This window comes from Podarcis tiliguerta (assembly GCF_965153285.1).
Source record: "Podarcis tiliguerta genome assembly, chromosome: 8".
Classification (NCBI taxonomy): Eukaryota; Metazoa; Chordata; class Lepidosauria; order Squamata; family Lacertidae; genus Podarcis; species Podarcis tiliguerta.
The window spans coordinates 62,201,224-62,229,183 of NC_139541.1; the positions used below are offsets into that span (position 1 = coordinate 62,201,224).

General features: G+C 46.9%; 2 protein-coding genes and 1 long non-coding RNA gene across 7 annotated transcripts in view; 2 read left to right on the forward strand and 1 right to left on the reverse strand.

Annotated features, from left to right (window-relative positions):
* ZDHHC18 (zDHHC palmitoyltransferase 18) overlaps positions 1–9,927 on the forward strand; it is a 35,074-nt gene extending 25,147 nt beyond the window's left edge. For 2 of the 5 annotated variants that reach the window (XM_083455724.1, XM_083455725.1), the window contains exons 8-9: positions 1,124–1,223; positions 8,269–9,927. In XM_083455724.1, the coding sequence (XP_083311850.1) occupies positions 1,124–1,223; positions 8,269–8,358 (190 nt within the window). In that variant the 3' untranslated portion in view covers positions 8,359–9,927. Of the gene's footprint in view, positions 1–1,123; positions 4,491–4,916; positions 5,013–8,268 lie in introns of those variants that run through there. The other 3 variants (XM_083455728.1, XM_083455727.1, XM_083455726.1) reach the window with 2 other exon arrangements.
* On the reverse strand, positions 2,006–20,894 carry LOC310684835. The gene is made up of 3 exons (XR_014514850.1): positions 20,580–20,894; positions 9,111–9,227; positions 2,006–2,346 (listed from the first exon to the last, which is right to left on the reverse strand). It is a non-coding gene; the product is annotated as an uncharacterized lncRNA (long non-coding RNA).
* Positions 15,922–20,578, forward strand: SFN (stratifin). The gene has a single exon (XM_083456079.1). The coding sequence runs from the start codon at positions 19,094–19,096 to the stop codon at positions 19,832–19,834; it is 741 nt and encodes a 246-aa protein (XP_083312205.1). The 5' UTR covers positions 15,922–19,093; the 3' UTR covers positions 19,835–20,578.
* Positions 20,895–27,960: the final 7,066 nt, after the last annotated feature.

The window sequence follows — 27,960 nt, forward strand, 5'->3', positions numbered from 1 at the left end:
GGACCTTTTGTTTCTTTTAAGTGGTTTCTATGGTATCCTGAGAAAAACTGGACATCTATGTGAGCTGTAACTTTTCCACCGGGCGTTTGGCTTCCAAACAATGTTCAAAAACCAGAACAATTACTTCTGGTTTTCGTTTGTTCGGGAGCCAGAACATTCAGCTCCCAAGGCGTTTGGGAGCCAAGGTTCCACTGTAGTTGAAAAGCTCTTTCAGCTCGGCTTATTTTTTTACAGTTACTTTTTGTGCCACTGTTATTTTGGATTCCTCAGCTCATGTCTTCAATATATAGCACCTCCACAGTCTTCCCTCTCTGAAACTACAATGGGCAATGAGCTGCTCTCATCAGATGGGAGTCTGGTCTTTACAAAACTTACTCAGAATTTAGCCATGATTTAACAGTACTTCCACTAGACAGAACTCCATACCATCCAAACCACCTGCAAGAGACACACTAAAAGTGTTTGATGGGCCTTGGACTCTTCACTAATCCCTTCCTGGATGGAGGAATTTATCTGCATCAGGCCTTCTTGAAGGGAAAATTCAAGGTTTTTCTTTATGAACATTCACCTAAATTTTTGACCACATGCCTTTGTATTCCTTTTTATACGTATTTATCGTTGTTTTAAAAACCAGGAAGAGAAGACGCAAGTAAATATAATAAAGAAACATACTTTTCACCATCCATAATGCAAATCTTGATCTCCCCACCCAAGGGGCCAACTTTGAAAGGGACCACTCACCTCTCAATTATCTGACAACATAATGACATCACATTTGGCACATGAGGAGGAGAGAGTGACCAACAGGACTGAACTTATGCCCCAGCTGATGCACAAAGAGTTCCTTCCTTTATGTAGAGCTTGGGGGCATGAGAGTGTTCCCTGCAAGGCACTCACACGTGCACTTGAACCAAGTGGGATTTAGGTTCTCTACCCTTGCGCTAATGCATAAATGATGCCCCTGATTTCATGTTTGTGATCCAAATGCAGATTGGAATTCCCACCTCATCCACAAACATGCATTGACAAGGTGAAAAAGTGCTGCTGCTGCTGCTCATTTGGTTTAGCATTGATTACCAGACTGACCTCCCTGTTACTTGTTTTTCTTTTTTCCTCACCCTAGCCTAATAGACAGAAGAGGATTTATCCAGGCAGATGCTGGGACCCCATCCACGCCTAAGAGTGAAATTCCTTCCTTTGGAACGAAATCCGATGCCAGCATGGTATGAGCCAACCCTTAAGCAGTCCTATGCCTATGCCTACCTCCAGCCGGTGCCTCTCCTCCATTTTACCATTTCCTGGGCCCAGGAAGGACAGCCTTGTAGGGCGGAGCCTCCAAAGTTCCTACTCAAAGCACATCCCATCGCCTTGTGCATTGATTTTTATTTGGTTTCATTTTTATACAGTGGAACTTAAATTGAACACTGCGGACTGCTGCAGTTAAGCCTCTAGACAGGGCCGTCTTTTCACAGGGGGGGAAAGAGTACTGGAGCCGCTTAGAGCAGAGAGTGCCTCTGGTTGGGAAATGCCAGCTTCTTGAAAGGCATCTATTCGCAGAGGGTCTTCTGCAGGGGTTGGTTGAAAAGGATGTAGTAACTTGCATGGAGTTAGTACAGTGAAGCAGGGGGAAACCAAGGTATCATCCCTGAAGCTATACTCCGGGTTATTTTTGAACTTGCTTCTTGATTAAGGTGGACCGCTCCGCATGAGGGATCTGACCACAAAAAATAATTGGTGCTGCCCTAAGTTGTAAGGCAGAGAGCTGAACCATTTGAGGACACAGCACTCCATGCCCTAGCAGCAAGTGGTGCTTGCTGATCTGGTTTGCCTGGCTCCCACCGATGGGAATGAAGGGGGTGCAAACCGTTGAAGATCCCTAAGAAAGATCCTGAGCAGATCTACTTGATCAGCAGACAATGATTTCTCACTTTGGGAACTAACCGGGAGTTGTCCTTGTTCATTTCAATTGCATGATTGCTGTGACAAGAGGATAAACACAGCCCAGTGAGGTTCTTTGTTTAATGGTTAGGAAAAAATGAAGCAAGCCAATCTGAGATTCTTAAGTGATGTGAATAGAGATGAGACATAATTCATTGATGTGCATATGGGTGAGAGAGCTATGGTGGGGGTAGGGGTAGGGAAATCCGTACACAGGAGACCTGTTGACCAAAGGCTATTTTCAAAGAGGAATTTGGAGGGATATCTTCCTGCGTACACTGTCCAAAAATAAGCTTGTTTCCTGTAGGAAGTTGAGGCCATTCACTTTGATTCTTAACCAGTGACGTGAACATGTTTCTTCTTACTGAAGATCCTCTTGCAGTGCCTCCCATCTTGTTCTGCTGAGTCCTTATGCATATAGGAAGGTTAAAATATGTTAGATACTTGAAATGTGTTTATTAAAAGCTGCTGGATATTTTTGCACATATTTTGTAGGTTTTTCTAAAGGTTTTTTAAAAAGTGACTTTTTACTATACATAAACCTGTGTCACAGGTTCTTGGAACCATGTTAGATATATAATTATTATTACAATGTTGAATTTTTTGTATCAAGTAATTTACATACACAAAGATCTCTAAGCCATTGTTTCCTAGACTTCATCAGTCCATAGGAAAAGATGGGGAGCCCATAGCACACATTACGGCTAACTAGATTCTCCTTTCTTATCCCTATAAACCTGTAGAAACTAGGGTTTGTGGAAAACATGGTAGGATCTCTGGTCTCAAAGGGACAAATAAAGGGACATGAGCATGCCTTTCCCTGCCTTGCATCTACAGAGAATCAGGAAAGGACAAACATTGTATTTTTTAAAAAATTAAAATTTGCATAATTGAAGTCACCTTGTAGGAATTTGTGCTAATAGCTAGCGACTGAGTTAGCAGTTGGATAGTGAATAAGTCAGATCTTTCCTTCCAACGTCATTCATGCTGTTCAGGGCCATGTGTTACATCCATCAGCACTTTTGAGTAGCACCACCCCATTCAGCAGAATGTCCTTGAGAGCGATCAGTTACAACAAACAAGCACCTGGCAGACTTCACCCACTGGCCACGTAGAGGATTCTTGTAAGGGTTTCTCAGACGGGCAGCAAATTACCCAGCCCTGTAAAGAGGTATGTGTTTTGTGAAGAGGAAATTAGCATCCTCCACTCTCCATTAGTAAGAGTTAACTGACATATTGTGGTGGGAGTAGCCAACTGTGTCTCCTCAAGATGTTTTTGTACTATAACTCCTATCATCCCTAACCATTTATAGGGCTGTCTGGGGCTGATAGGAGTTGGACCTAGAGGTTCCTTATCCCACAAGTTCCTTAACTCTGTTCTATGCTTCCCTTGCTTTTCTTATTATTTTTGATTGTTCAGACAGCATAGTCCCATTCTAATGTGTTTGCCTGACAAATCAGGAGAGTTACAATGAGAAAGCAAGAAGCTCATATAATCACGTTCCTTTCTAAAACTTGGGTTTGCACTTAAGACAAGCTCAGGTACATACTGGACCAGGGCCATACTGGAACATTCTGCTGGTGTCTAAAGACTTCCACACCATTTCCCATTCAATCGGGTGTGTGTCTGGACTACATGATAGACACCCATCTCTATAATAGGGCTGCTTGACCAGTATATTTATTCTGATAGGTAAAATTTGGCTTATTCATAGTGCAGATCTGAAGGGTTTCGTAACTGATCGGCCTCTTGGAGAACCTCTGAGTATGATTTATTCCCTCAGGAGGTATGACAGGTCTTGCAATTCTCTTCTGCTAAATATAGGACCCCAAGATACTATGGGTTTCCTAGCTAGTCCTCATCCTGACATCTGGATGCTATTGCAAAGGCTATTCCAAGTGTTGTGCTGGCTGATGCATGGGACAAGCGCTTGAACTCATGTGCCACTTAGGCAAGTGCCAAATCTGTTAATATTAACAGTCATGAACCTTGATGTTGAAGGCAGCAGTGCCCCCCAGTTGTGCCCTGCATCATGCCAGAGATGTTGTCAGCCTGTGCTGTTCCCATCGCAGCCACATTAACAGTCTCATCTGTGAAGGGTGCATTTCCAAAGGATAGCCTTGTCAGCAAAGCAGTTTTGGTTGGCCAATGGAGCCCCAAATGTTTCTGGAACTACCTGCTGAAAAGATAGCAGCTTTGCTTTCCAAGAGTTGATCTTATTTGGAAACACACTCATTTCTTGTACAACATTTCAGGAACAGAATCAGAAGTGCAGGAGGGAGAGAAGATTCCTGGCTTCCATAAGCCAGGCACACTAATCATTGTTCGTCCTAGATTACCCACTTATTTACAGAAGGGTGGCCTCATTCAGTTATCAGGGAAGGATCCTGTTCTTGTTGAGGGAGAGCTCATGCCACCCTCCAACACCATCATATTTGTAAAGCTCAGGTGGGGAGGGAGGGGACAAGGACTTGTAGCAGTGTTACGTCTGTGTGGGGAGTTTCTTTTGTTATTTGCTTTTGTAATAAAAAAAATATTTTTAAAGAGCTAATTGCTTTGGATTTTGTGTTTGCATTTCCTTAATGCTAGATTTAAGAAGCTCAAGCTCAAGCTCCTTCCTATGCAAGAAGCTGAGCTTGGGCAAATCACTGGAGGAAGAACACCTGCTGGTTAAGATGGTTGCCTGGATGCTGACACTAGAACCCAGCAGGCATAAAAGCAGCTACTAAGGGCTCTCATTGTGGTTGAGGATATACATGGGGGGGGGGGGATCTGTGTACTGTTAATTGCAGTGATTTAGTAGTGTAGAGTTTCAAAGTAGCCATAACTTAACCTGGCCAATCCCCGCACAAAGCACGTTATGCTACTGATGGAGGGCGCCCATGCTCTTTCTTTCTCTCTTCCCCTTTCCCTCCCCCAATTCTACTTCCCCAAACCTGAGACTGCCACGGTGCATAATCTCTGGTGTCTTCTCTAGGAGGATGCCTGCCAGGACTTTGCCATATCTTGCACTGCCTGATGGGATAATCCCATCCCACAGGATGGGTTAGCACTGCTCTCTGAAGGTTAGCTGGTAAGAACGCATTGGTTTTTTCCCCCTCGCCCTCATCTGGTGAATCATCTCATTGTTGCCGCATGAATTGCTTCAAGCCTGGAGCCCATCTATCCCTCCAGTCTGTGTGGCTGTTCTCATTTTGTTGTGTGCCCTACAACCCATCCCACCAATAGCTTAAGCCACGTGAAGATCTGTGAGGCCTGTGTGACAGCAAGGTAGCCTTGAGGGATAGGTTAGGAGAACCTTGAGCAAATGAGATAGATGTTCATGGTACCTTCTACTCTCACCTCCCACGGCAGGACTCCCTGTGGCACCAAAACCATCATTACACATGTGCAAGTTTTCCAGGCAATCTTTTCAATGTGATGGGAACATGTTTTCACACATAATCTGTTTCTTGCCATGTATGGGCTACTGCCAGATGCCTGGCTTACCCCAGTGGATTTTGAGACTACACAGAAGGCAGGAAATGTCTTCACAAGCTTTTTTGGCAGATCTTTACACTTCTGTATGATAGCTTGGAGGACTAAAAATGAAAAATACCTCCCATGTACTAGTTACTATCATGAAGTAGTCAAAAACTAGGCAGAAATCTCTTGTTTGTGTAAATCAAGTTATAAATTAAGGTAGGATTGTGGTTGAGCCTAACAGATGTCATGATTATGCCATGCACAGTTATTTCCCAAAAGCTGGGGCCAGGGAGATGCTTAAGCCAGACGTGGGGATGGGGTCCAAGTCCCAATACTGCCAACTCCTTATTGCAACTAGTAGCAGATTATTTTTTTTATAGTAGGTTATCAGCTCAAAAAAAATTGGGGGGCAGAACAAGGGATGATGTCCAGGATCATCAGCCTGCACCTCCCTTCTTTTCATAAAGGATCTTTTTGTTCATGGCAGGTTAAGGTGGGTACAGGGTAGAAAATATCACCACTTAGCATTTATATATAACTTTTTATATAGTATGTGAAGAGCTTCACATTATCTCTGTTTTTCTTATGACTACCCTGTATGATCAGTCTTCTCCCTATATTTCAGGTGGGACAGAGGCTGTTTGTGGGTGGTTTGCCTAATAGACCCACTCTCACATTTGAGGTGACAATTGAACCAAGGACTTCTTGGTTTACAGCCCAGTCTCTTAACCATTACCCCAGCTGGTGTGCAGGGTATTCACACCCAAATTTTTAGTGAAAAGCCAGAATCTAATCTGCTATCTTGGCTCTGCTCTTTTAATGGCTGTTGCCCCCACCCTCTCTGGTGCTCTCATTTTGTTGCCATCTCACGTCCTCCAAAATGAGGCTTAACCGTATCACATCTGTCTGTGCCCTGCTGGTAAGTAATTATGAGGATGCTTTGTTTGACAACAGTGTTGAATAAGGTGTGCAGGTGTTCCAGAACTCTGCTTCTCATTTGATTCAAAAGAGCATATTGATGTATGGAAGTTCATTGTCTTAACTTTGGGAAGTTCTGAATGCTTATATTACAAATAGATGGCCTGAGGTCTTGAGATGGACTAAAAATATGGATGTCCTGGAATAAGAGATATCTAGCAGCATTATCACTCACAAACAGTCTCATATTTTAATGTCTGTTTGCCTGGCTTGAATTGGTGCTGTTGCCCAGCCTCTTGTTGTGACTGTTCCATGGCAAAAATAGTCATAGCTTCCCAAAGTCTTTGATTTATATTAGGGATGGGCAGGGAGAGGGGTCTGACTCTTGAGACTCTTACCAAACCACACCACCCCTCGCCAGGAGTGCTTTGCACCCTTCCTTAAGTGTCTTTGCCTTGAACTCTGATAATACTTTTTCACTTGCCTGGATGAAGGATAGTGTGTGTGACGTGTGTGGAAACAAGCCTGCTGTACAAAGGTAAAATTGGCATTCATTGCTCCTTCTGGCCCTGCTCATTGCTGTCATTTGCCACCTCAAGCTTGCCTAGGGCTGAAAAACAGGTTCCCCACCCCTAGTTTATATGCTACCCTTGGTGAAGAAATGCATGTTAACCACCCACTTGCCCACCTCACTTTCTCCTGTCTCCCACCAGCAAAAACAAATCTGGAGAACCTTCCTTATATCTTGCTCTCTCTTCATCTTGCCTTCCCCACTCCCCATCACTCACACAGAAGGGAGAAAGCTGTTGCTGCCCACTTGTCCTTGGCAAGAGCAAGCAAAAGGAGCAGCAGCTGGGACAATGAGGGTTCTGCTAGCCGATAAAGCGAACTGCTTACTTTGGGCTTGCGGCGACAGTTCTCTCCTTGCTGGAGTGCTGGGCAGAGCAGAAGAAGACTGAGCACTTGGGTTGAGCTGTCCAGCCATCTGCCTGCATTCACTGCTAGGGAAAGGGTGGGAGGTGAATTCCAAGTAGAACCCATCCCAGGCAAAATGCAACTTGCTTCCATCTGTTCCTCCGCAGCCTGAGTGCTCAGCAACCCAGCAAAGCCTCTCTTCACACCAAGGGCAGCCAACGTGGTGCCCACCAACAGCTGTTGGACTGCAGCTCCCATCACCCCTAAACATTAACCATGCCGGTGGCAGGTTGGAATCCAACAACTTCTGCAGCTTCACATTGGCTATTTCCTACTTAATGACTGTTGCTGCATTTACAGTATTGTATGATGGGGGCAGTGTGAAATGAAGTTCCTAACCACCCTACTGAAAGTGGGCCGTGTATGTGTCTGAATGGAAGAGTCCATCAAACGGTCCTTTACCACACTATTTCTAGTGCTGAGATGCACCATGAACTTTGGGACACTTCTCTCTTCTGATGTGGCAGCAGAAGCTGTAGCTAAAACAGATGCCAAGGGAAGTGAATTAAGTGACTTGGGAGGCAACCTGACACACTTGGCTTCTGCCTGTATTTTGCTATCCAGACATTATGAGAAGGTCTTTCCTTGCCTGTCCTTTTCTTACACTTGCATGCCCACATGAAACACTAATCAGAAACCTTTTTTTTTCCTTTTTTGTAATTACACTTAACTAATCGGGATCACTTTGAAATCCCTTTCTTTGGTAGCCTGAAATACCCAATGCCTCCTTTTCCTGACATTTCTCACCTGGGCATTCATAAAGTCATCCTTACCAGAATGGCACTTGTTCCACATTTACCCAAACTGCACTAATTTCCCAGGATCTTCCCCCTTCCTCCTCTTTAGCTTGCCTGAAGGCACACCTACTCCTGTGAACATCCTTTTTTCTATCTCTGGTGTTTCCTTTTACTAATCCTATCTCTTTCTCTCTCTTTTTCCCCCTCCTTCCTGCACTGCTTGGGAACATCCAGTGTGTCCGGGGCACAAAAGAGATTTTGAGGACCCTCTGCGCCTCGTGGCAAAACCCAAGGCGACCCCAAGAGGCTCTGTCAAATATCTGAAAGTACAGCCATTGCCACCACCTGTGCCTCTCTACCCTCCAGGGCTATCTATTTAATTATATTTAATATATCGCTGCATCTCTTCCCGTTTCACAGCAAGGATAGGGAGATGCCACATGCACAAGGAAAAAGCTACTCCAAACCCTCAGGCAGAGGTTGCTCCTGCTGTCTGCAGGGTTCGAAGCTTAAAGCCATACATGCCACCTGCTGTGAGTGCAATAACGGGAGTTCCTATTTTTTTTGTGGGTGGGGGGAATGGACTTTAGCATCTAAGCACATCTAGGCCGGGGAGAGTTTTTATCTAGTCTTGCTCTGCAGAAAAGATGTCTCAAGGCTCCAGAGATTCTAGGAGATAATTGTGTTACTTTTCTAGTCAATTGAAGGCACCCACCTCTTCTCTCTCCCCTCCACCCCGATCTGCTTGTGATGTCAAGAACTGATGTGGTGTCTTTAGCTGCAGCAGAGCAGGGCCCGTTAAGCTGTGTTTGCACTAGCTGTTTAATGTGCTCCCACTTGATGCAGTTGGTCAAAACTTGCATCTGTTTGAATGCAATGTGGTGCATTAGAACTGTGAACCAATACCCAGGGCTCTGTGTGTCTGTGTGTGATGTGATGTGGTTCAACAGGAGCATTAAAAACAATTTTGTTTTAATGTGGTAATGGATGCAGAATTCCTGTTCCTGATAATCATATGCTTTTTTTCTTTAAAAAGGGCAAGTTCTAAACCTTAATTGTTACAAAGATATGCTTACCATGTGTAGGTGCTGTTTCTGCTGAAATTTCAAAGCCAGAAGGGTAGCAGACTTGGATTTCCAATGACTCAAGGTGGAGATTTGGTTCTCTACATCACCCTTCACTCCTTCCCATCACTGGCGAAAAAACAGAAATATGCAAATTTGTTAAATGATTATGTAAATAAGTCAACTAGCATAATTTATACATTGCGGAATTTAGCTTTTCATGATATAGAACTTTCTTTTCTTCTACCTTCTTAAGCACAGAGTGGTACACAGCCCTGCTATATAGGATGCTGTGCCTAACCCCTATCTTGGGCTGCCCCAGGAGGATGAGCGCAGCCAGGTCACCCCTGCTGAAATGCACAAATGTAGCTGATACAGCCTGCAAAGCAGGATTTTGCATAGGCTGTGGATTAGAAAACCCACATCTAAGCTGCTTATTCAAACTTTTGAGTGTTGGGGGAAGGTGCACACTCCTTGGGTGTAGTCAGATAGGAATTTGTACCTTCCGGCATTTTAACTTGCTAATAAGCTCACTTGTTTTTAGGATTCCTTTAGAGCTATTCCCTCTCTTTCATCCTCCACACCAAAAATAAATAAATATACTATTAACAGTATTTTGTAGTGCTTATCTAACAGTTCCTATACAGAATTCTGCCTTGCCTCACCTTTTGCAGGTAGGTGAGGGCCAAGGAGCAGGGAGGTTGTCAGGTGGCTCTATACAGAGAGCAAAACCAAACCCTTTCGGTCCCTTAAGTGTAGTTGTGTAGGGTTTGAAATTCAGTTATGCCTTTCTCTTTTGTAACAATAAAATTTCTCCTATCTTACTCCATGACTGTCTGGTTTTTGCGTTTTAATTGATGGAAACATATTCTTTGCAGGGCTGTCCATTTTTCTTTGCTGCCTACTACTGTTGCAGTGCAGTACTGTATACACCTAACTCTGCCTGTGATCTTGCAATCACATGGGGTGACATGGTGGACTGTGTTGCAAACAGCAAACTCTTTAGACTTAAATCTGCAAAGGCTAGATGGATAAAAATAGCTGGTACGAGGCAGCTTTGTATGCTATTCTCTCTCTCTCTCTCTCTCTCTCTCTCTCACACACACACACACACACACACACACACTTTGCATTGTGTACCACAGAGCTGGGGAACTTGTGTCCCTCCATCTGTTGCCTGTCTCCAGCTCCCATCATCCCTGCTCATTGGCCAGGCTGGCTGGGGGCTAGAGTCTGGCAACATCTGCAGGCTCACAGGTTCCTCACCCCTACTCTACAATGCAGAGAGGCTCCTGCACAAATGAGAAAACGTGGTACAGGAACTGACAACTGGGGTGGATTTTTACACTGCATGGAGCATTTTTATGGTACAAGCAAGACAATGTCACTCCATACTTATCAAGTCAGAAGTGTTTCTCAGACTCTAGGACAAAGACTAATGTCTGTTCTTGTAATGTATGGTTGGATAATCAAGAAAAATGAATGGAACCCAGATCTCCCTCTTTCATTGTTATTTAAATGTTGAACCAAGATAATCAGTACTTAGGGGTAAAGAAGACTGCTGCTCTGGGTTGCATCTGCTGTCTATGTACTGAGACAGCCTACTTTGCCTTTTTATTTTGCAGCATTTATGTTGCTGTATGTGCAAAAATATAAATTGGCTGGGGGGAGCAGAAATCTGGGAAGGATACTGGAAAGTCTGACAACCATTCTGTGTCAAGCTTTCTATGTTCAGAACCCCTTCTCTATATATTTTTGTTCTGACATTTTTTATTTTTAACATGCAGAGTTCTGGCACCCTTTGTGCTATAGCCTTGTTTTTTCTTGGTGCAGAGTAAATAAAATTATTAATTATTATTATTATTATTATTATTATTATTACCCCGCCCATCTGGCTAGGTTTCCCCAGCCACTCTGGGCAGCTTCCAACAAAATATTAAAAATACACTAAAACATCAGTCATTAAAAACTTCCCTAAACAGGGCTGCCTTCAGATGTCTTCTAAAAGTCAGATCCTTGTGTATTTCCTTGACATCTGGTGGGAGGGCGGGCGCCACTACCGAGAAGGCTCTCTGCCTAGTTCCCTGTAACTTCGCTTCTCGCAGTGAGGGAACTGCCAGAAGGCCCTCAGCGCTGGACCTCACTGCCCAGGCTGAACAATGGGGGTGGAGACACTCCTAAATGCAGCCCTGGCACGAGGTTGGAAAGTAGACAGCATGGGCACTTCTCTTTCATGATGGCAGCATGCTCTGTACTGTTTGGAAGACAGGCACAAAGACCCGCCCAGATGTCTGACATTCCAGCCTGTCATAGTGAGTTTGAGCCTTTCCTCTCTAGCAGGGCTTCCCAAGCTGCGGTCTACAGAATGGCTGTGAAGAGTTCAAATTGTAAAACAGCGAAATACAACATATGAAATAAAAGCAGCAAGAAAAATACAATTAAAACAGTAACATGCTGCACCTGTGCTCTGCATTTGCTAAAGTGCTTCACCCAGGCCTTCAGCAATTATCGAGTACTGGAGTCCATGGGGAGGTGGGGAGGGGCAGGGAGGAAGTGTGGGAACATTCATATATCTAGTTATTTACAGCATAAAGTAAAAGTTGCTTACGGTTTAAAATACGACTCAGAGGTGGCTGGAGTGGCAAGGATAGTGGAGGGATGTTTGTGGGCATATTTCAAACTTTGGGTTGCCTGAGGTTAAGCATGTGTTTCATAGGGCAGGTGGGTTTCGAAGCGATAATAGGCACCAGCCAGAGCCCAGTTGGTAGCATTTATCTCAACCCTAGGGCAGCCTTTCAGGCCTCTAATTGGAAGGACACCAAGCACTCGCTTTCACACACAATAATTGCCAGTTAAGTCACTGCTGTCATCACAGTGTGTGTGTGGAAGGAGACGAAAAGGCTCTAGGTTACTCCTCTGCCTTAGGAAGTCATTGTCAATGGAGGTTCAAATCTCTCATCTACTATCTCTTAAAGCACCCCACCCCCCAAAGAATCATGGTAACCATAGTTTATGCATGACAGCTACAATTCCCAGCATCCTTAACAAACGACAGTTTTTCTTTTTTGCGGGGAGATACGTGCTTTTTAAAATATGGCAACCCTAGGATATTGACTTAGCTTTCAGCAGGAATGGGTAGCCTGTTGCACTCCAGATATAGCTGAATTACAATTCTCCATCATCCCTGAGCGTTGCCTATGCAGCCTGGGACTGGTAAGAGTTGGAGTTTAATAACATCTGGAGGGGCGTGAGTTCCTCACAGAGGCTCCCCTTAGAGGCTTTGGATGCTCAAAAGCGCTTTACACATGCTAAGCAGTGGCGTAGCGTGGGGGGTGCAGGGGGGCCGGCCGCACCGGGCGCAACATCTGGGGGGGTGCTCGCACTCGCAGCTCTCTGCCCCTACCTGGCTCACTCTCTCTCACTGCAGTGCTGGCTGTGCGAATCCGAGCCGAGCCGCCGGGTCGCCGCCCACTGTGGAGGGGAGGGTGCCAGGCGTGCGGCGCGGTGCGGAGAGAGAGCGAGGGACTATCTGGGGGAGGGACAGTGCAGCGGAGGGGGGGCACGCAAATTACTTGCCTTGCCCCGGGTGCTGACAACCCACGCTACGCCACTGATGCTAAGTATTGTTCCCTGATGTGGACAGCTGTTAGCCCTGAGAAGATGCAACCGCTTTACACAGAGGTAATATACCTGCTGGGGTTCCTCCCCCATTTATTTATTTATTTTACACCCTGCTTTTAGGCTTTCTGGAGGCAGCAGGCTGACCATTGCTGGGAATGTGAGCAACAGCCATCTTGTATGAGCTGAAAACGATTCTTGGTGGCTTAGTCATGACATCAGTATGCTGACCAGCAGCAGGCAAACCCCTTAGATTCGGAGCTGACTCAAGAATCATGAACTTTCTTGGTGAGTGATTAGAAAACACTCATCTGTTTCCCAAGAGTTCTCGCCTGGCTTGCAATGGCGCATTTGCACTGATGGTACCAGCCGCATGCTCATTATATTGTGTTCTCTTCTGGGATTGTATTCCAGCACCACCAATGCCAGAAAACTGCTTGGAAATTCAGCCTCCCAAACCAACATAGCCACAGACGTTGGGGACATTGCTAATGCCAGCAGAAGCACTGTGTTTGTCATGAAAAAGTGCCACACAAGCATATAATTAAGTGTCCTGCGATTCTGCAATCTGATACAAGACACTCCCTTAAGAACCTGCAGGAATGTGAGGAGGTTGCAAGTGTAGCTCAAGAACCACCTTAGTGCAGAATCTGATAGCAGACGCCCACAAGGTTATTTTGTTTTCCGGTGCTATTGCTTTTTATAACATTTCTATTACCACCCTTCCTATAAAAGGCTGTGCACAATCAAGCAATGAGAACACAGGGACCCTTGACAAGAAACACAGCCCCTCCAAGTCCCAATAGCTTTGCTAGCTTGAGGAAAGAATTCACTGTGAACAGTTTTAATTTATTTGGATTGGAATCTCAGGGAAATACCCTGTCCCTAAAACAGGCCAACTTCCTTGCACAACCAATTAGCAATATATGGATCTGAGTCAGACCCATGACCCATCATCTATATGGGCCGACAGCAACTTTCTAGTTTTTCAGGCAGAGTGTTCCCCCCCCCCATCACTTGCTGCTTTTTCAACTGAACCTGGGGCCTTCTGCATATAAATCAGGTGGTTTGGGCATATAGCATATAGCACTCTTCAAATACTTGGTGTGCTGTCATACTGAAAAAAAGGCCAAAGACTCGTTCCCTGCTGCCACAGAGGATAGGCCTAGATCAAATAGGCTTAACTTACAGGGAGTGCAGGTTTCAGCTGAACATAAGGAGAAAGCTCTCAGCCGAGCAGTTTGCCAATGGAACCAATACCTGGGAGCAGATGGGCTCTGCCTTGCGGAGATACGCAACCAGCCACCTGCAGAGCTGTACCTAGAGGTTGGCAAGACTGCCCCCCCCATCACCCCAGAAACTTGTCTCCAGTTATCTGAAAGATCGTGAGCTTAGATAAGAGTTGGGAGCTGAGCGGTAAGAGCAGGCACAGACAAACTCAGCCCTCCAGATGTTTTGGGACTATAACTCCCATCATCCCTAGCTAACAGGACCAGTGGTCAGGGATGATGGGAATTATAGTCTCAAAACATCTGGAGGGCCGAGTTTGCCTATGCCTGGGTAAGAGAAATGGCAAGACAGTATGATGGTAGACAGCTGGAGACTATGGGGTGTATGACGTATATGTGTGTGGCGACGCAATGCCGCCGTCACAGCGAGATCAAACACAGGAGAAGATTGCTTCAAGTACTTGGGTCGCGTAAAATGTAGTAATTTCTAGTGCAGCTATTGCAGTAAGGTGATTTTTTTTGTGTGGAGGGGGGAGCGCCAATACAGCTCCTTGCCAAGGGCGCAAGGGACCCTAGCTTTGCCTCTGGCCATCTGTAAAAGGCTGCTCTAGCTCTGGATCCCCTGCTTTGAGCAAAGGTTGGACCAAATGATTCACAAGGCCCTCTCCTTTCAGTGCTCTGAAAGTGGACACCCCTCCTACAGTGCTGATTGGTGCCCATTGTGAATGCCAGGGCTGAATAAGGGGAGCCCAAACAGTAGATGGCACCAGAGCCAATGAGAGGCAGAGCCACCTAGTTCTGGTTTTGTCCCCGTCCTCCCAGCTAGAGTTCTGCTAGAGCAAAATGAGGCTGGTGAGGAGGACACCCCCTAGGATTGCACAAAGTCAGGCAGGTGGGCTGGCTGAGACTAGATTGGAAGTTGGTGGGGCAGTACCCCATTTAGCCTAATGGACCCGATTCCACTATCCTGCTACAAGGCCCTTGAAGCTGTCTGGGTGTGTTCCGGGGCTCCTGACCCATTTCCCCCCCCCCCTTAGGAATCTCCCTGCACCACCCAGTCACTTGAGTTGAAAAGAAAACCGCGGTTGTGTCACCGTGCTAAGATGCTACGAGGGAGTTTTGCTCAGACCACATAACGCAGATCAGCAATGAGTCACCCCTGGTGGAACAATTCACCTTCTCAAGCTGGAGCAACTGAGTTATCAGCCGCACCCATTCTCTCCTAATGCTAGCCTGGGATGTATCACCCTAGGCTCAAAAAACACTCAGCAGTGCAAGGAATTTGTCATGCAGTTGGGCTTTCTCCCGTCTGTCTTTTTGGCAGTGTCGGAAGAAAGGAGAACTCTTTCGGCAAGTGGCAACAGGTTTAGTTCTGAGAGTGAGACTTTTTCTGTACTTTCATGGAGACAAATGCGGAGCACGGCAAAGAAAAGAGGAGAATGTATGGGTAATGTTTGCTGAAATCTCTTTGTAGCTATATAGAAGGTCCCAGGTTCGTTCCTCAGCATCCCCAAGCAGGTCTGTGAAAGACTCCTGTATGAAATCCTGGAGAGATGCTGCCAGTTAGTGTAGATCAGTCAACATGGTGTCCTCCATATGTTGCTGGACTATAAGTCCCAGCATTCCTAGCCATTGGCTATACTGGCTAGTGTTAATGGGAGTTAGAGTCCATCAGCATCTGGAGGGCACCACATTGGCTACCCCTGCTGACTATATGTTACTTTATGTAGCCAGTTAATGTATATGGAGCTAGACTCTGTATATGCCTGAATCCTGTGCAATGCTGTACACCATAGACACCAACTCCTTAGGGCTGATTTGTCTTCAGCCCCCTCCATATTGTTTAGCAGGGGGCTCAGCCCCACTCCCAATATCAAGGGGGCAGAGGCGGCTGAGCACTGAGCCAAATGTGGTGCAGCATCAGTGGCAGGCCACATTTGTGGTGGAGAAGAGAATGTGCTTTAAATATACAGTGGTATCTCGGAAGTGTAACGGAATCCGTTCTGGAAGTCCATTCGACTTCCAAAATGTTCGTAAACTAAGGCACAGCTTTCGATTGGCTGCAGGAAGCTCATGCAGCCAATCGGGAGCCGTGGAAGCTTTGTCAGATATTTGGGTTCCAAAGAACATTCGCAAACAGGAACACTCACTTCTGGGTTTGTGGCGTTCAGGAGGCAAAACGTTTGACTCGCAGGTCATTCGCGATCTAGGGTACGCCTTGTATGGTGTATATGCAGCCTTAGTGATCTGAGTACGGCCTCTCTCAAAATGCAGTGAGCCGGTTACAGTGGAACTTCGGTTCTTGAATGTAATCTGTTCCAAAAGACCGTTTGAGTTCCAAAATGTTTGAAAACCGAGGTACAAAGGGCTGCCTGCAAATTCAACTGAGAAAATTGAAAAACACGTAGCGGATGCTGTTTGAAAACAGAAGCATTTACTTCCAGTTTTTCAGCGTTCGGGTTCTGAAATGTTAGTCAACGGAGACATTCGAGAACTGAGGTACCACTGTATTCTGCTGCATTTGGGGGGCCCTCCTGGTGAGTTGGGCCCTGGACCTCAGTCCCAAAGTCCTTCCCTGACAGCACCTGCAGTTGCTGCCAGTCAGAGTAGACAGTACTGGGCTAGATGAACCAATAATTTAATTGACTACAAGCAGCTTCCTAAGATAGGTGTGCGAGATCCTTGGCCTGCGATGATTGGTCGTGGCTGATTCACATATGCCAATCATCACATGAGGTTGCAATCACCGAGTGTGAACATGTGTGAACAGATGCCACATCCGCCCCTCTCCGAAGAGGAGTCCACTCCTCCCTGTCAAACTGTAAAGTGACTGTTAGGTGTGGCAGGTGCTTTTTGGAGATATCACAGAAAAAGAAAACAACTCCAGCCAACAAGCTTGAGACCTTTGATTATCTGTATTATTGTCTTCCTATTAGCTGCAAGTCACTGGGCTAATGAGATTTATGTTCTATCACATGCAGAGTTCCTTGAACTTGGATCTCTATGTAAACTTGAATAGCTGTCTTAAAAACAGAACAGTTAGGAGGGCGGGCTATTAGGGCAAATGAGACAGTGCCCCACCAACCTCAGTCTGCCAATAAGCTTCCAGTGTCTTAGTCCTGTGGTGCCAGCCATGGCAGAGCTCCCAGAGGGAGAAGCCAGCCAGCCAAGTCTCGGGGGGGGGGGGTACTTGCCTGGAGACAGCGTCTGCATACAAGGTCCAGGCCAGTCGTAAGGTCAGGAGTATCTTAGTTCATGTAGTCAAACAATCCAGGGGTCAAGAAAGCCAAGGGTCCAAGGTCACAAGAAGCAGCAAGGTCAGGCCAGGAACGACAAAGGTTGTTTCCCGCAAGTGACTGAGGCTAGAAACCCTGCTTAAGAAAGCTGGAGCCTGCTGGTTCTCATCAGGAGCAAGAAGGCTGATCAGCAGCAGGTGGAGTCACTTCGCCTTTGGCTCCTTCAGGCTGCTGCTCAGCAGGTGAAGCTGACTCCTGGCCCATGACATCAAGTGAGTTTCTTCCAAAGAGCATCAGCCTGGAGCTTCTCACCACTTGGAGAAGCGGGGTGAGCATAGCCATATTCGACTATCTGCACATTCATGCAGGCGGCAGTGGGATATGTGTCTAGTGGGAATATGCCATTTTGAGTTACGGACAACTTATCATTTACTCAGGGTTTACATTCCAAGCCACCATGCATTTAAGTGAAATTGCATATATTTGAAACACCATTGAAAAAGCCTGCAAACACCCTGTTCTGCCCCAACCCTGTCCCTTTCTGTGACATTTTGGGGTCATGTCTGTGTTCGGCACGGTTGCACACAGTTTGCACACACATATTCAACACACGTAAATTGCTCCAGATAGCCAAGTATTGTTGGCGCATGACTTGTCTCAAAGAATCCTGGGAACTCTAGTTTGTTATGGGTGTTGGGAATTGCATCTCTGTAAGAGGTAAAATGTAGTTCCCACGGTTCTTTGGGTGGAACAGTGTATTTTAAATGTATGGTGTGTAGGCAGCCTAAGGCACCTTCCAATGGTCTTATGTTCCTAAATGGTAAAGCTGCTCCTGGTTAGTACCGCTTCAGTTTGCAGGTGGCTTATTTCCCCCCACATATTTGAATACTGCTCTTTTCCCACAAAAAACCCCCCACATATGTCAAACTTAGGTGTTAGGAAGAAGGCCAAGTTTAATGTTTTCTGTGTGCAGGAGGGTAGGATTACTTTTGTTTAATGGCAGTCTCCAAACATGCACCCCTTCTCCTCTGCTGTGGTACATTTCAGGGAAAGCTTTATTTGTTAAAATAATTTACTATATATATACTGCTCTCTAATTTAAAATGGCTCATTCAGCCATAAAATCACAATAAAAATCCAGTTTAAAAGATCAATAAAACAACAACAGTATATCAGCCGCAGTAACCGCTGTGCTCCTGCTCCATTGATCATATAAACTGGTCCCATGTTCGGAAGGGAGGCAATTTCACAGAGTCAGCACTGGGTGTATAGATGCCACACATTTAAAGCACACACAACAACAACAATTCTGGGAACTGTAGTTTACCGCTCACAGGTCTAGGATTCCCAGCACACTTGGGAATCCAGCACACCGTGATTTTTTGGGAGGAGGAAGGTGATTAGATATATGATGTGTAGACATACTGAAATCCCCTGGAAAATACTGGATAGAGAATTCTGGGGATGGACAGGGGTTAAGATTGGGACTTGTGGGTCAGGTACACTGCCCCCTGGAGGGGAACAGACACTCTTTTATTTGAGCTCATGCTCTGTGGCCCATTTTTGTCCACTGATGCCTGTCAGGAGGACAAGCGACCTCTTGCCTAAGAGGTTTCAGGGTCTCTCTGTCTCTCTCTCTCTCTGCATCCCTGGGCAGGTGAGCATTCATTCACCGTCTTGCTCAAAGAGTGAATCACTGCCACTTTCCTTTTAAGGAGAGGCTGCAGGAAAGGAAGTGGGGGAAGGGCAGCTCATTGAGCGCTTCTTCACCACGCCTTGTTCTTGCTCCAGGCTGAGACGCCAAAGCCAAAAGCCGATCCCGGCAGCTGAACTCAGCAGAGACTCTTGAGGGCTCTTCGAGTAGCTGCCTGATCTCTCTCCTTGCCCAGCACTCCCTTCCGTTGCCCCCACGATGGCCAGGAACCACCAGGTGCAGAAAGCCAAGCTGGCTGAGCAGGCCGAGCGCTATGAGGACATGGCCGACTTCATGAAGGCAGTGGTGGAGGACGGAGCTGAACTCTCGAACGAGGAGCGCAACCTCCTCTCCGTCGCCTACAAGAACGTGGTCGGCTGCCAGAGGTCTGCCTGGAGGGTCATCTCCAGCATCGAGCACAAGACCGAGGAAGGCGACGACAAATCCCAGCTGGTCAACGAATACCGGGAGAAGATTGAGAAGGAGCTGAAGGATGTCTGCAACGTTGTCCTGGGGCTGCTGGACAAGCACCTCATCAAGAAAGCCAGCGACCCAGAGAGCAAAGTCTTCTACCTGAAGATGAAAGGCGACTATTTCCGCTACTTGGCCGAGGTGGCCACTGGGGATGACCGCAAGCAGATCATCGACAATGCACAGAAAGCTTACCAAGAGGCGATGGACATCAGCAAGAAGGAGATGCAGCCCACTAACCCTATCCGGCTGGGCCTCGCCCTCAACTTTTCGGTCTTCCACTATGAGATCGCCAATGCCCCAGAAGAGGCCATCAAGCTAGCCAAAACCACCTTTGACGAGGCCATGGGCGACCTCCACACGCTCAGCGAAGACTCCTACAAAGACAGCACCCTCATCATGCAGCTTCTCAGGGACAACCTCACATTATGGACCGCAGAGTGCTCAGGAGAAGAAGGGGGAGAGGCTGGTGAAGAGCCAAAGAACTGAACTTTGCAGACTGCAGAACGACGGTAACTCATTGTCTCCCCTGCAACCTCACTGTCTCTCTCCCACCCGTCCCACTTTCCCAACCCATCCTATTTTTATAAGATTCATTTTCTCCAGCTCCTGGGAGCTCCAGCTGGATTTTTATAGCAAAAGGGGACTGATCCATGCGCAAATGGGACTTCAGCATTTACCTAACTCTCCTCATGTGGCAGCTTCTTGGAGGGGCATCGCTATTTCCTGGCCTCTGTACTTCCTGGTATGTGACCTCTTCCTGCAACCCAGAGCTCCTTGCTTTGTATTAACTCTTGTATCTATCTGGTCAGCACCTGGTTAACACGAGAGTCTTCCTGACCTGTCATGGAGGACAGAGATATCTGAATGTATATGTGTGTATACATATATTTAGTGTTTAACTGTGGAAGAATGAATTTTTTTGTTTTGTTTTGCATGGTAAAGTTGCCAAAGTAGCAGCTGAACAGAATTAAGCAAGAGTTGTCACCTTTGCTTCTCACGGCCCCCTTTTTTTAAAAAATAAATCTGCTGGGTTTTCTCACTCAGGGCAACCTGTTGTAAGAAGATGGAGGTGGTGGGCCTTTTCAATGGTAGTGGGGGGGGGCAGGACGGGGGGAACTCTTCAGAGCGGGTTAAGAATAGCAATCTCAAGAGGGCCTCTTGTTATCATGGTGTTACTGAGGTGGTTTGCTACAGTCTTCTTCCCCAATAAAAAGTTCACTTTCACACCTACCTTTTGTAGTTCTGGTCTTCACTTTCTTTCTCCCCGCACCCCAGACCCCCTGGGAAGGAGGAGGGGGAATGGGGTGGCACCCAGAGGGTTCCCCAACCCTTCTTGCTGGCATGCTGTGGGACGGGGAGAGAAGATCCGGGAAATGCGCAAGCCTAAGCAAAGCGTGCGGAGGACAGGTTGATGCACGTCAAGGCAGCTTTCCTGTTCCTCTGAAATCTGAGGTGCTCCTGCAAGCTTCGGGGGAGGCGGGAGGAAAGGTTACGCCTGAAGGCAGAGCGGTGCAACCTGAAGATGAGGTTGGGCCTTATCTGGGAAAGAAAGAGGCCAGGGTGGAGTTGCAGAACCACCCTGGGGAGAGGCAGCCAGGGACAGGAATGGCTTTGATCTGGGCAGAAAAGGGAGGCTGCTGCTGCTTACCTACCCAGGAGAAGAGCGTGCCCTTGCTTCTCTCTACCTGCTGCAAATGTTTCTCCCTAGCTCAGGTGACAGAGGAGCCAGAGCTAATCCCACCAGTGGGATCCCACCCACCCCTGCGCACCACAAAAAAATGCTTCAGACTTTGGATATTCAGGGAAACATTCCCCTTTGACTCATGTGCCAAGGACTCCCATTGCCGTACAGAAAATTGGTGAGGAGGGTGCATGCCTTAGGGCAGGGCCATGGCTTAGTGGTACAGAGCATGTGTGTTGTGCACAGAAGGTCCTGGGTTCAATACTGGGCATTCCCAGGTCGGGCTGGGAGAGAGTTTTTGTCTGAATTTATGGTTGAATCCAATGCTAGTCCAGGCAAAGCAGACCCATTGATGTTAATGGACCTAAGTTACAGATACATTGATTTCAGTGAGTTTACTCTAGGTAGGACTAGTATTGGTGGTGACAACCCAGAGTTCCGGCGCAGGGCACACACTGGCCTAACCAATTGGCTCCTCACAAAAATGAGAATGGGACCAATAATTTAACCAATATCCTTATGGGCTGAAAGTGTGGTTGGCCAACTGCAATTCTACTTGCAGCTTTCAGCAGAAGAGGAATAATTTTGTAGAACTTATGAGTAGGGATGGGAAGAAACACAATCCAATTCACATTTAAAAGCAAGCCTACCTTATTTATACTTTCCGAAACAATGTGTGAACCAAAACGCAGCCATCCTTTTAAATTTGCGGTTCTGCAAATTTTGCTGTGGCAAGTTATATATGCAAAAATGCATTATATTTGGAGAAAATGCTTCGTATAAATGTGCATACAGTATTAGGCACCAAATTTGCACATGAGGGCTTAAAAAAACCAACCACTGCAAACTGATGTGTATAAGTAGGGAATTGAACTGACGACTGGAAAAATGAGAAACTAAAAGACACCAAAATTGAGATATCAACACATTCCTCCTTATGTGCTACTAGCACTCACAAAGGAATCCTTGATAACCCCACCCACCCACCCCCAAATCCCACCATGATTCCCTGGAACACAATTTGAAAATCAATGTTTGATAATAAATTAAGCCAAACCTTCCACTTTATTTCTGGAAGAAAGGGTTTATTAAACTGCATTGCCTCTATGACAGGGCGGATGAGCAAACCTCTTGTTCTCAAATCTCAAAGTGATTTTTCTAGTTTTCATGGAACCTGACAATGTGTTGCCAGTTTCTACTTCCAGTGAAACTGGAGAGGGTGCGGCTCAGACTGCAAGCAGCCAGCAGCTGGGACTGTCTCCTGTGGCATTTCAGTAGCTTAATGCTTTTCCCAGGACTTTGAGAGCTGCTGCAGTACCACTGCTTCCTGCAGCACGGCATGAGAAGCTTGATCTCCAGGCATGACCAGGAAAGACTCCTCTCTGAAACTCTAGGGCAGAGCTAGCCAATGCAGTGCCCTCCAGATGTTGCTGGACAGCAACTCACATCATCCTTCACTTGGCCATGCTAGCTGGGGCTAATGGGTGTTGGAATCCAACCATGTGAAGGGCACCACATTGGCTCTTCCTGCTTTGGAAAGTTGCTGCCTGCCAGTGTAAACAATACTGAGCCAAATGGCCCAATGGTCTTGGCTCACTATAAGGCAGTTTCGTACGCAGAGATTTGGCAGGCATTTTATGTGGCAGGGCCAAGCTCAATAGTACAGCTGTGCATTGCATGCAAAAGCTCTTGGGTTCAATCCCTGCCATCTCCAGATACAACTGGAAAAGACTCCTGTCTGAAACCTTACAGAGCCACTGCCAGTCAGTGTAAACCAAACTCGGGGCTTCTGTGACCATCTAGGTGTCGCTGACTACAACTCCCATCATCCCAGATCATTGGCCATGGTGGCTGGGGCTGATGGAAGATGGAGTCCAACAATATCTAGAGGGCTACCAAGTTCCCCACTCTTGGTGCAGAAAATGCAAAACTAGATGGACTAACGGCCTGATTCAGTATAAGGCAGGTTCTTATGTTCTCCCGGCATAGCCTGGGGTTTCTCAGTCCAGGAAGGAGTGGTTTTTCAGCAGCTTACACACCACTAAGATGAGTAGCAGGCCATGGTATCCCTTTACAGACCCGTTCGGTGTTAGGGAACACTGAAGTGGAAAATTCCACTTCTGCCTTCACCAATACTCCTGACCTACAGCCTGGTGCAAAAAAACAAAAATACATAAATGAAGGACATGGACTGGAATTGAATTTTGGATGCAGAACACTTGGTATGCATTTACCAAATTTGCAGAGCTTATAAATATGAAAATTATGTTTGGCAAAGAACACCAGCCCATTTTTCATACACAAAGGGAACCTGCCATAAGCTGTGTGGCCCCTCACGTTTTCAGGCTTCTTTTGCACATGAGGCACACAATTCACTGAGAAGATCAGTTGTGCAATCCTCACTGAAGTGAATGGGAGCTGGCTGAGAGCACAGCTCTGCACCTGCTCGTTTCATAGCACCTCCCATTCATTTCAGTGATGCTTACAGAGAAAAACATGCCTGTCTCTTGTGCTCCATTTAATGCAAGAGGACTCTTGGCTCATGTAGAAGGAACATCGAAAGCTGCCTTATACCAAGCGGGACTATTGGCTAATCTATCCCAGTGCTATCCCAGTACACTGGCTGGCAATGGCTTTACCAGGCTTTCAGATGGGAGCCTTCCCCAACCCTGGAGATGCCAAGGACTGAACCTGGGACCTCCTTCTCCAATGCAGGCCATGCAGCTTACATAAGAAGCTACCTTATATCATTTAGCTCAGTATCATCCACACTGACTGACATCAACCCTCCAGGGTTTCAGAAAGGGGACATTCCCAGCCATGTCTGGAGATGCAGGGCATTGATCTAGGGACCTTCTGCACCCAAAGCAGTTGTTCTACCACTGAGCTACAGACTTTTCCCTTAAGAGGCCAGTATGCCTGCAGACCTGCTGCTGTTCCAGGCACAACTTATCAGCTTCCTTTCCCTCCTTGCATTAGCTCTCTCACCCCCAAGGTACTGGGACAAGGGAGTGACTTGCAGGAATGTGGGAAGCATCCTTTTAGCATGGGAGGGCATCAGTCACCTACAAGACATCTGGGATGAAAGCCAGCAGGGTTCTCCACCCCACTCACCCACATTCAGCTGTTGATAGATTGTGAGCTCTACCCAAAGGATTACACTAACTTCAAACGAGCAACGCAATCCTATAAATGTCTACTCAGGATGAAGTCCCACTGGCTTCAGTGGGGCTTATTCCCAGGTAAGTGTGCACAGAATAGGGTTGTGGCCTAAAAACAGCACTCGTATGTATTGCCACTCCTGATGCACAAACTCAAAAACATGTAGACCATCAAGGACCGTCTACCCTCCTCACTGCCCCACACAAACTGTTTCCCCCCACATTTAACATTTGGAGGATAAGGCTATCGGGACCCACAATGGTTTCTGGGAATCACAAGTGTGTAGAATGCTGTAGTACTCAGGCCCGGCTGGCAGGCTTCCCACAGGCACCTGGTTGGCCATGGCAAGAAACAGGATGATGGACTAGATGGGCCACTGCCCTGATCCAGCAGGGCTATTCTTGCGTATTCACTGCCTTGCCTACCTTACAGGGTTGTGAGAATCACTGGGCCAATTCCCTGAGCTTACATATATACACATTCTGCACTTAGACCAAGCAAAGAACAACAGAATAAATGGAATGAACACCCATGTTACATCAATGATACTATTTCAGCATGGGGACATTATATTCATTATATTTACTGTACCTCCATTAATTATCCACTGTCCATATTATGTTCTCCAAATCACTGCTTTCCCACCCCACCCCACCAGTCTGGATTTCATCATACCAGGGATACTTTGAAAAGGAGAGGGTATGAGAAATCCAGATTGAGGGAATGGGAAAGTGTGGGAAGGCCGTGATTTGGAGAAGAACGTCATATGGACAATGGATAATTATTGGGCAACCATCCATATATGCCAGTGGATGTGACCTGAGGCAGAAGTCAGCAGAACAAAGAGTACTAATTTGACCTTTCTCTATATGTAGGCTAGTTTCTGTGCGCACTTACACACCCCTCTCCATCCAGGCAAGCGAGAGGTGTTATCAGAGCCCAAGGACACCTTCCAGCCAGGCAAACACACTCAAGGGAGGTGCAAAGCAGGTCTAGCGAGAGTGAGCGCAGCTAGGGAAGGGTGTGTGACATGGGGAGAGTCCCAAGAGCCAGGTTGACAGGCTTGGGGGGCTGTATTTGGCCCCTGGGCCTGAGGTTCCCCACCCCTGCTTTAAACTACACATAAAAGCATCTCTGCATTTTCCTCTGGGTGACTTTTTTATTCTCACTAAGTGTTGTAGCCAACTAAGTTTTAATCAGAATAGACCCATTGAAATAAATGAACCCAAGTTAGCCCTGTTCATGAACTGCAATGGGTCGAGTCTGAGTAGGACTAGTATTGGATATAGCCCTTTCCCTTTGATCATTTAGCACTGGGAAGCAGGGTGCCTCATAATGATGCAATCCATCGGGAAGTTCTCTTGCACAAGACCTCTTCAAACAAATCAGAGTTGGGCTACAATATGCCTAGAGCTGCCATACGTTCAGATTTTCCCAGGCATTACCAGGATCTAATAGGCGGAATTGACATCTGGGTGGATTTCCGAGAATCTTAGGCAAGTCAATCAACAACTTTCGGGGTGTCCTGGTTTTTACTCTTTGAAATATGGCAATCCTAAGCATGCCCAAGTAGGAGAACCTTCTGAAGGATCGTGCCCTATAGCTCAGACCACCTGCTGCGGCATACTTAATGGTGCTCAATAAGATCCACCACCTGAGGCTTTTGCCTCTGAATTTCTGAGGTTCACCAGAATATACGTGCTACCATGTAAGCTTCTAGAAGCCGTGAGTGTCAAACGTTAGACCAGAACCACTCCCACAGCCTCGTTGGAGGAGGAGGAGGAGCCAGAGTAGCTGATGCAACATTCCCCCAATCCTCGTGGCTGATTCAAGCGGCGAATGCCCTTGCTCATCAAACACACTTAATTGCCCAGGGAAAATGAGCAAGGAACATTTCACAAGGCTATAGTTGCTGACTCAGTGCATTAATAGAGATGGTACTTAATTTGGCATTAATCGTGGGCCCACAGCTACCAGGCAGGAAGGGTCACGTTTCAGTATAGTTAGCACAAGGTGTGCGATATGGCGTCTTTACCCAAGCAAAATCATTGACCATACACTTTGAACTGGTAGGAATCATACTGGGGCTGAAGGAAGGATCTCAAAGCAGATGATGAACAATTTTGATCTTCACAGCACTCCACAACCCATTTACTCACTCATTTAAATATTGTCACAAGGCACTGGACGGATCCATAGTAACCCTCCATCCTCACTTAGCCTCCCCTCAGCCCAATGAGGGCAGCGGGGGCGGGAAGTGGGGGAATCCTCTATCTCTGTCATTCATGTGTTATAGTTAGGGAAACTAAGGCTGAGGAAAAGCAGCTACTTGCCCAAGGGCTGCTCAGCGAAGATGGGATCTCTGAACTCAAACTTCCCAACCACATAAAAGTGCTGGAGCTTTTTGCTAGCCCTGCCCCTGTCCTATTGACAGCCCACATGGCGTACAGGAAGTAGAAGCAGATTTTCTCAATGCAGATCTCCATGCCAGGAAAAAGTCTCTTAGCTGCTAAACTGTATTACAGTATACCGTATTTTTCGCCCCATAGGACGCACTTTTTCCCCTCCAAAAATGAAGGAGAAATGTGTGTGCGTCCTATGGGGCGAATGCAGGCTTTTGCTGAAGCCTGGAGAGCGAGAGGGGTCGGTGCGCACCAACCCCTCCCGCTCTCCAGGCTTTGCGCAGATCTCCGCAAGCCGTGGGAGCCCACGCCGGGCTCCCGCGGCTTGCAGAGAGTTGCCTGCATGCCGAAGGCTGGGCGCGCTGAGCTCAGTGCGCCCAGACTTTGCGCAGCTCTCCACAAGGCGCAGGAGCCCGGCACCGGGCTCCCACGGCTTGCGGAGAGTTGCCTGTTCTGGGGGCTGGGGTCGGGGGAAGCTCGGGCTTCCCCCGCCCCAGCCCCGCGCCTGGGGTGGAAATAAAATCTTTTCCCTTTATTTCCCCCCCCCCAAAACCAGGTGCGCCTTATGGGACGGTGCGTCCTATAGGGCGAAAAATACGGTATGTTCATTTCACGTAATAATTCCCAGGAGCCTTAAAAAAACTACAGTTCCCAGGATTTTAGCGAGGGAAATGTGCTTTAAATGTATTGTGCGTACCTAGCCTAAAAACGAAAAAAGGGTTGCCATAAAGGGAGGGCCAGCCCAAGCATTTAACAAAATGGACTGCCTTAGGCAATTGATGCTGGGGATGAGGGCCAAAACAGCAGTCCCACCCCACTGTTCTTTCTGAGGCATCCAGCCATTTCCCTATGTTGTTGCATGGCCTTTCCTGGATCCCCTAAGCTGGTCTCCTGCCTGAGCACCAGTAGCAGCTGCTATCCTGTCACCACTGTTGAAGTAAAATTGGATTATTGTTCCAGGTGGCTTCTGCTTGGGGAATGGGGATGGGGGTGCCATCTTGTCCTTACCTCAGGTAGCAACATGTCTTGGGCTGATCCTGGAGTCTGGGGTGGGGTTTGAGAGACACAATATTTGAGAAATAGTGGGCTGCTGTTTGAGAACCACATTTCTCCCTGAGCATGGTTTTTTGGGATCCCAGTCAATTGTTGGCATCCATCTGTCTCGAAAGACAATGGAGTGCACCTCCAGGGGCAAAGTCAAGCCACTGGAGAATCACAGTGCCTGCTGTGGTTGCAGAGACTGGTAACTCGTAACTGCTGCCTCCCAAGTTGTTTTTCCTGCGTTAGCAGCACTGAAGCGACCTCTCCAAGGCGTAAGCCTGGGCAGTGTGTACGGAGGTTCTGGGCTGCCTAGATGATAACACCCC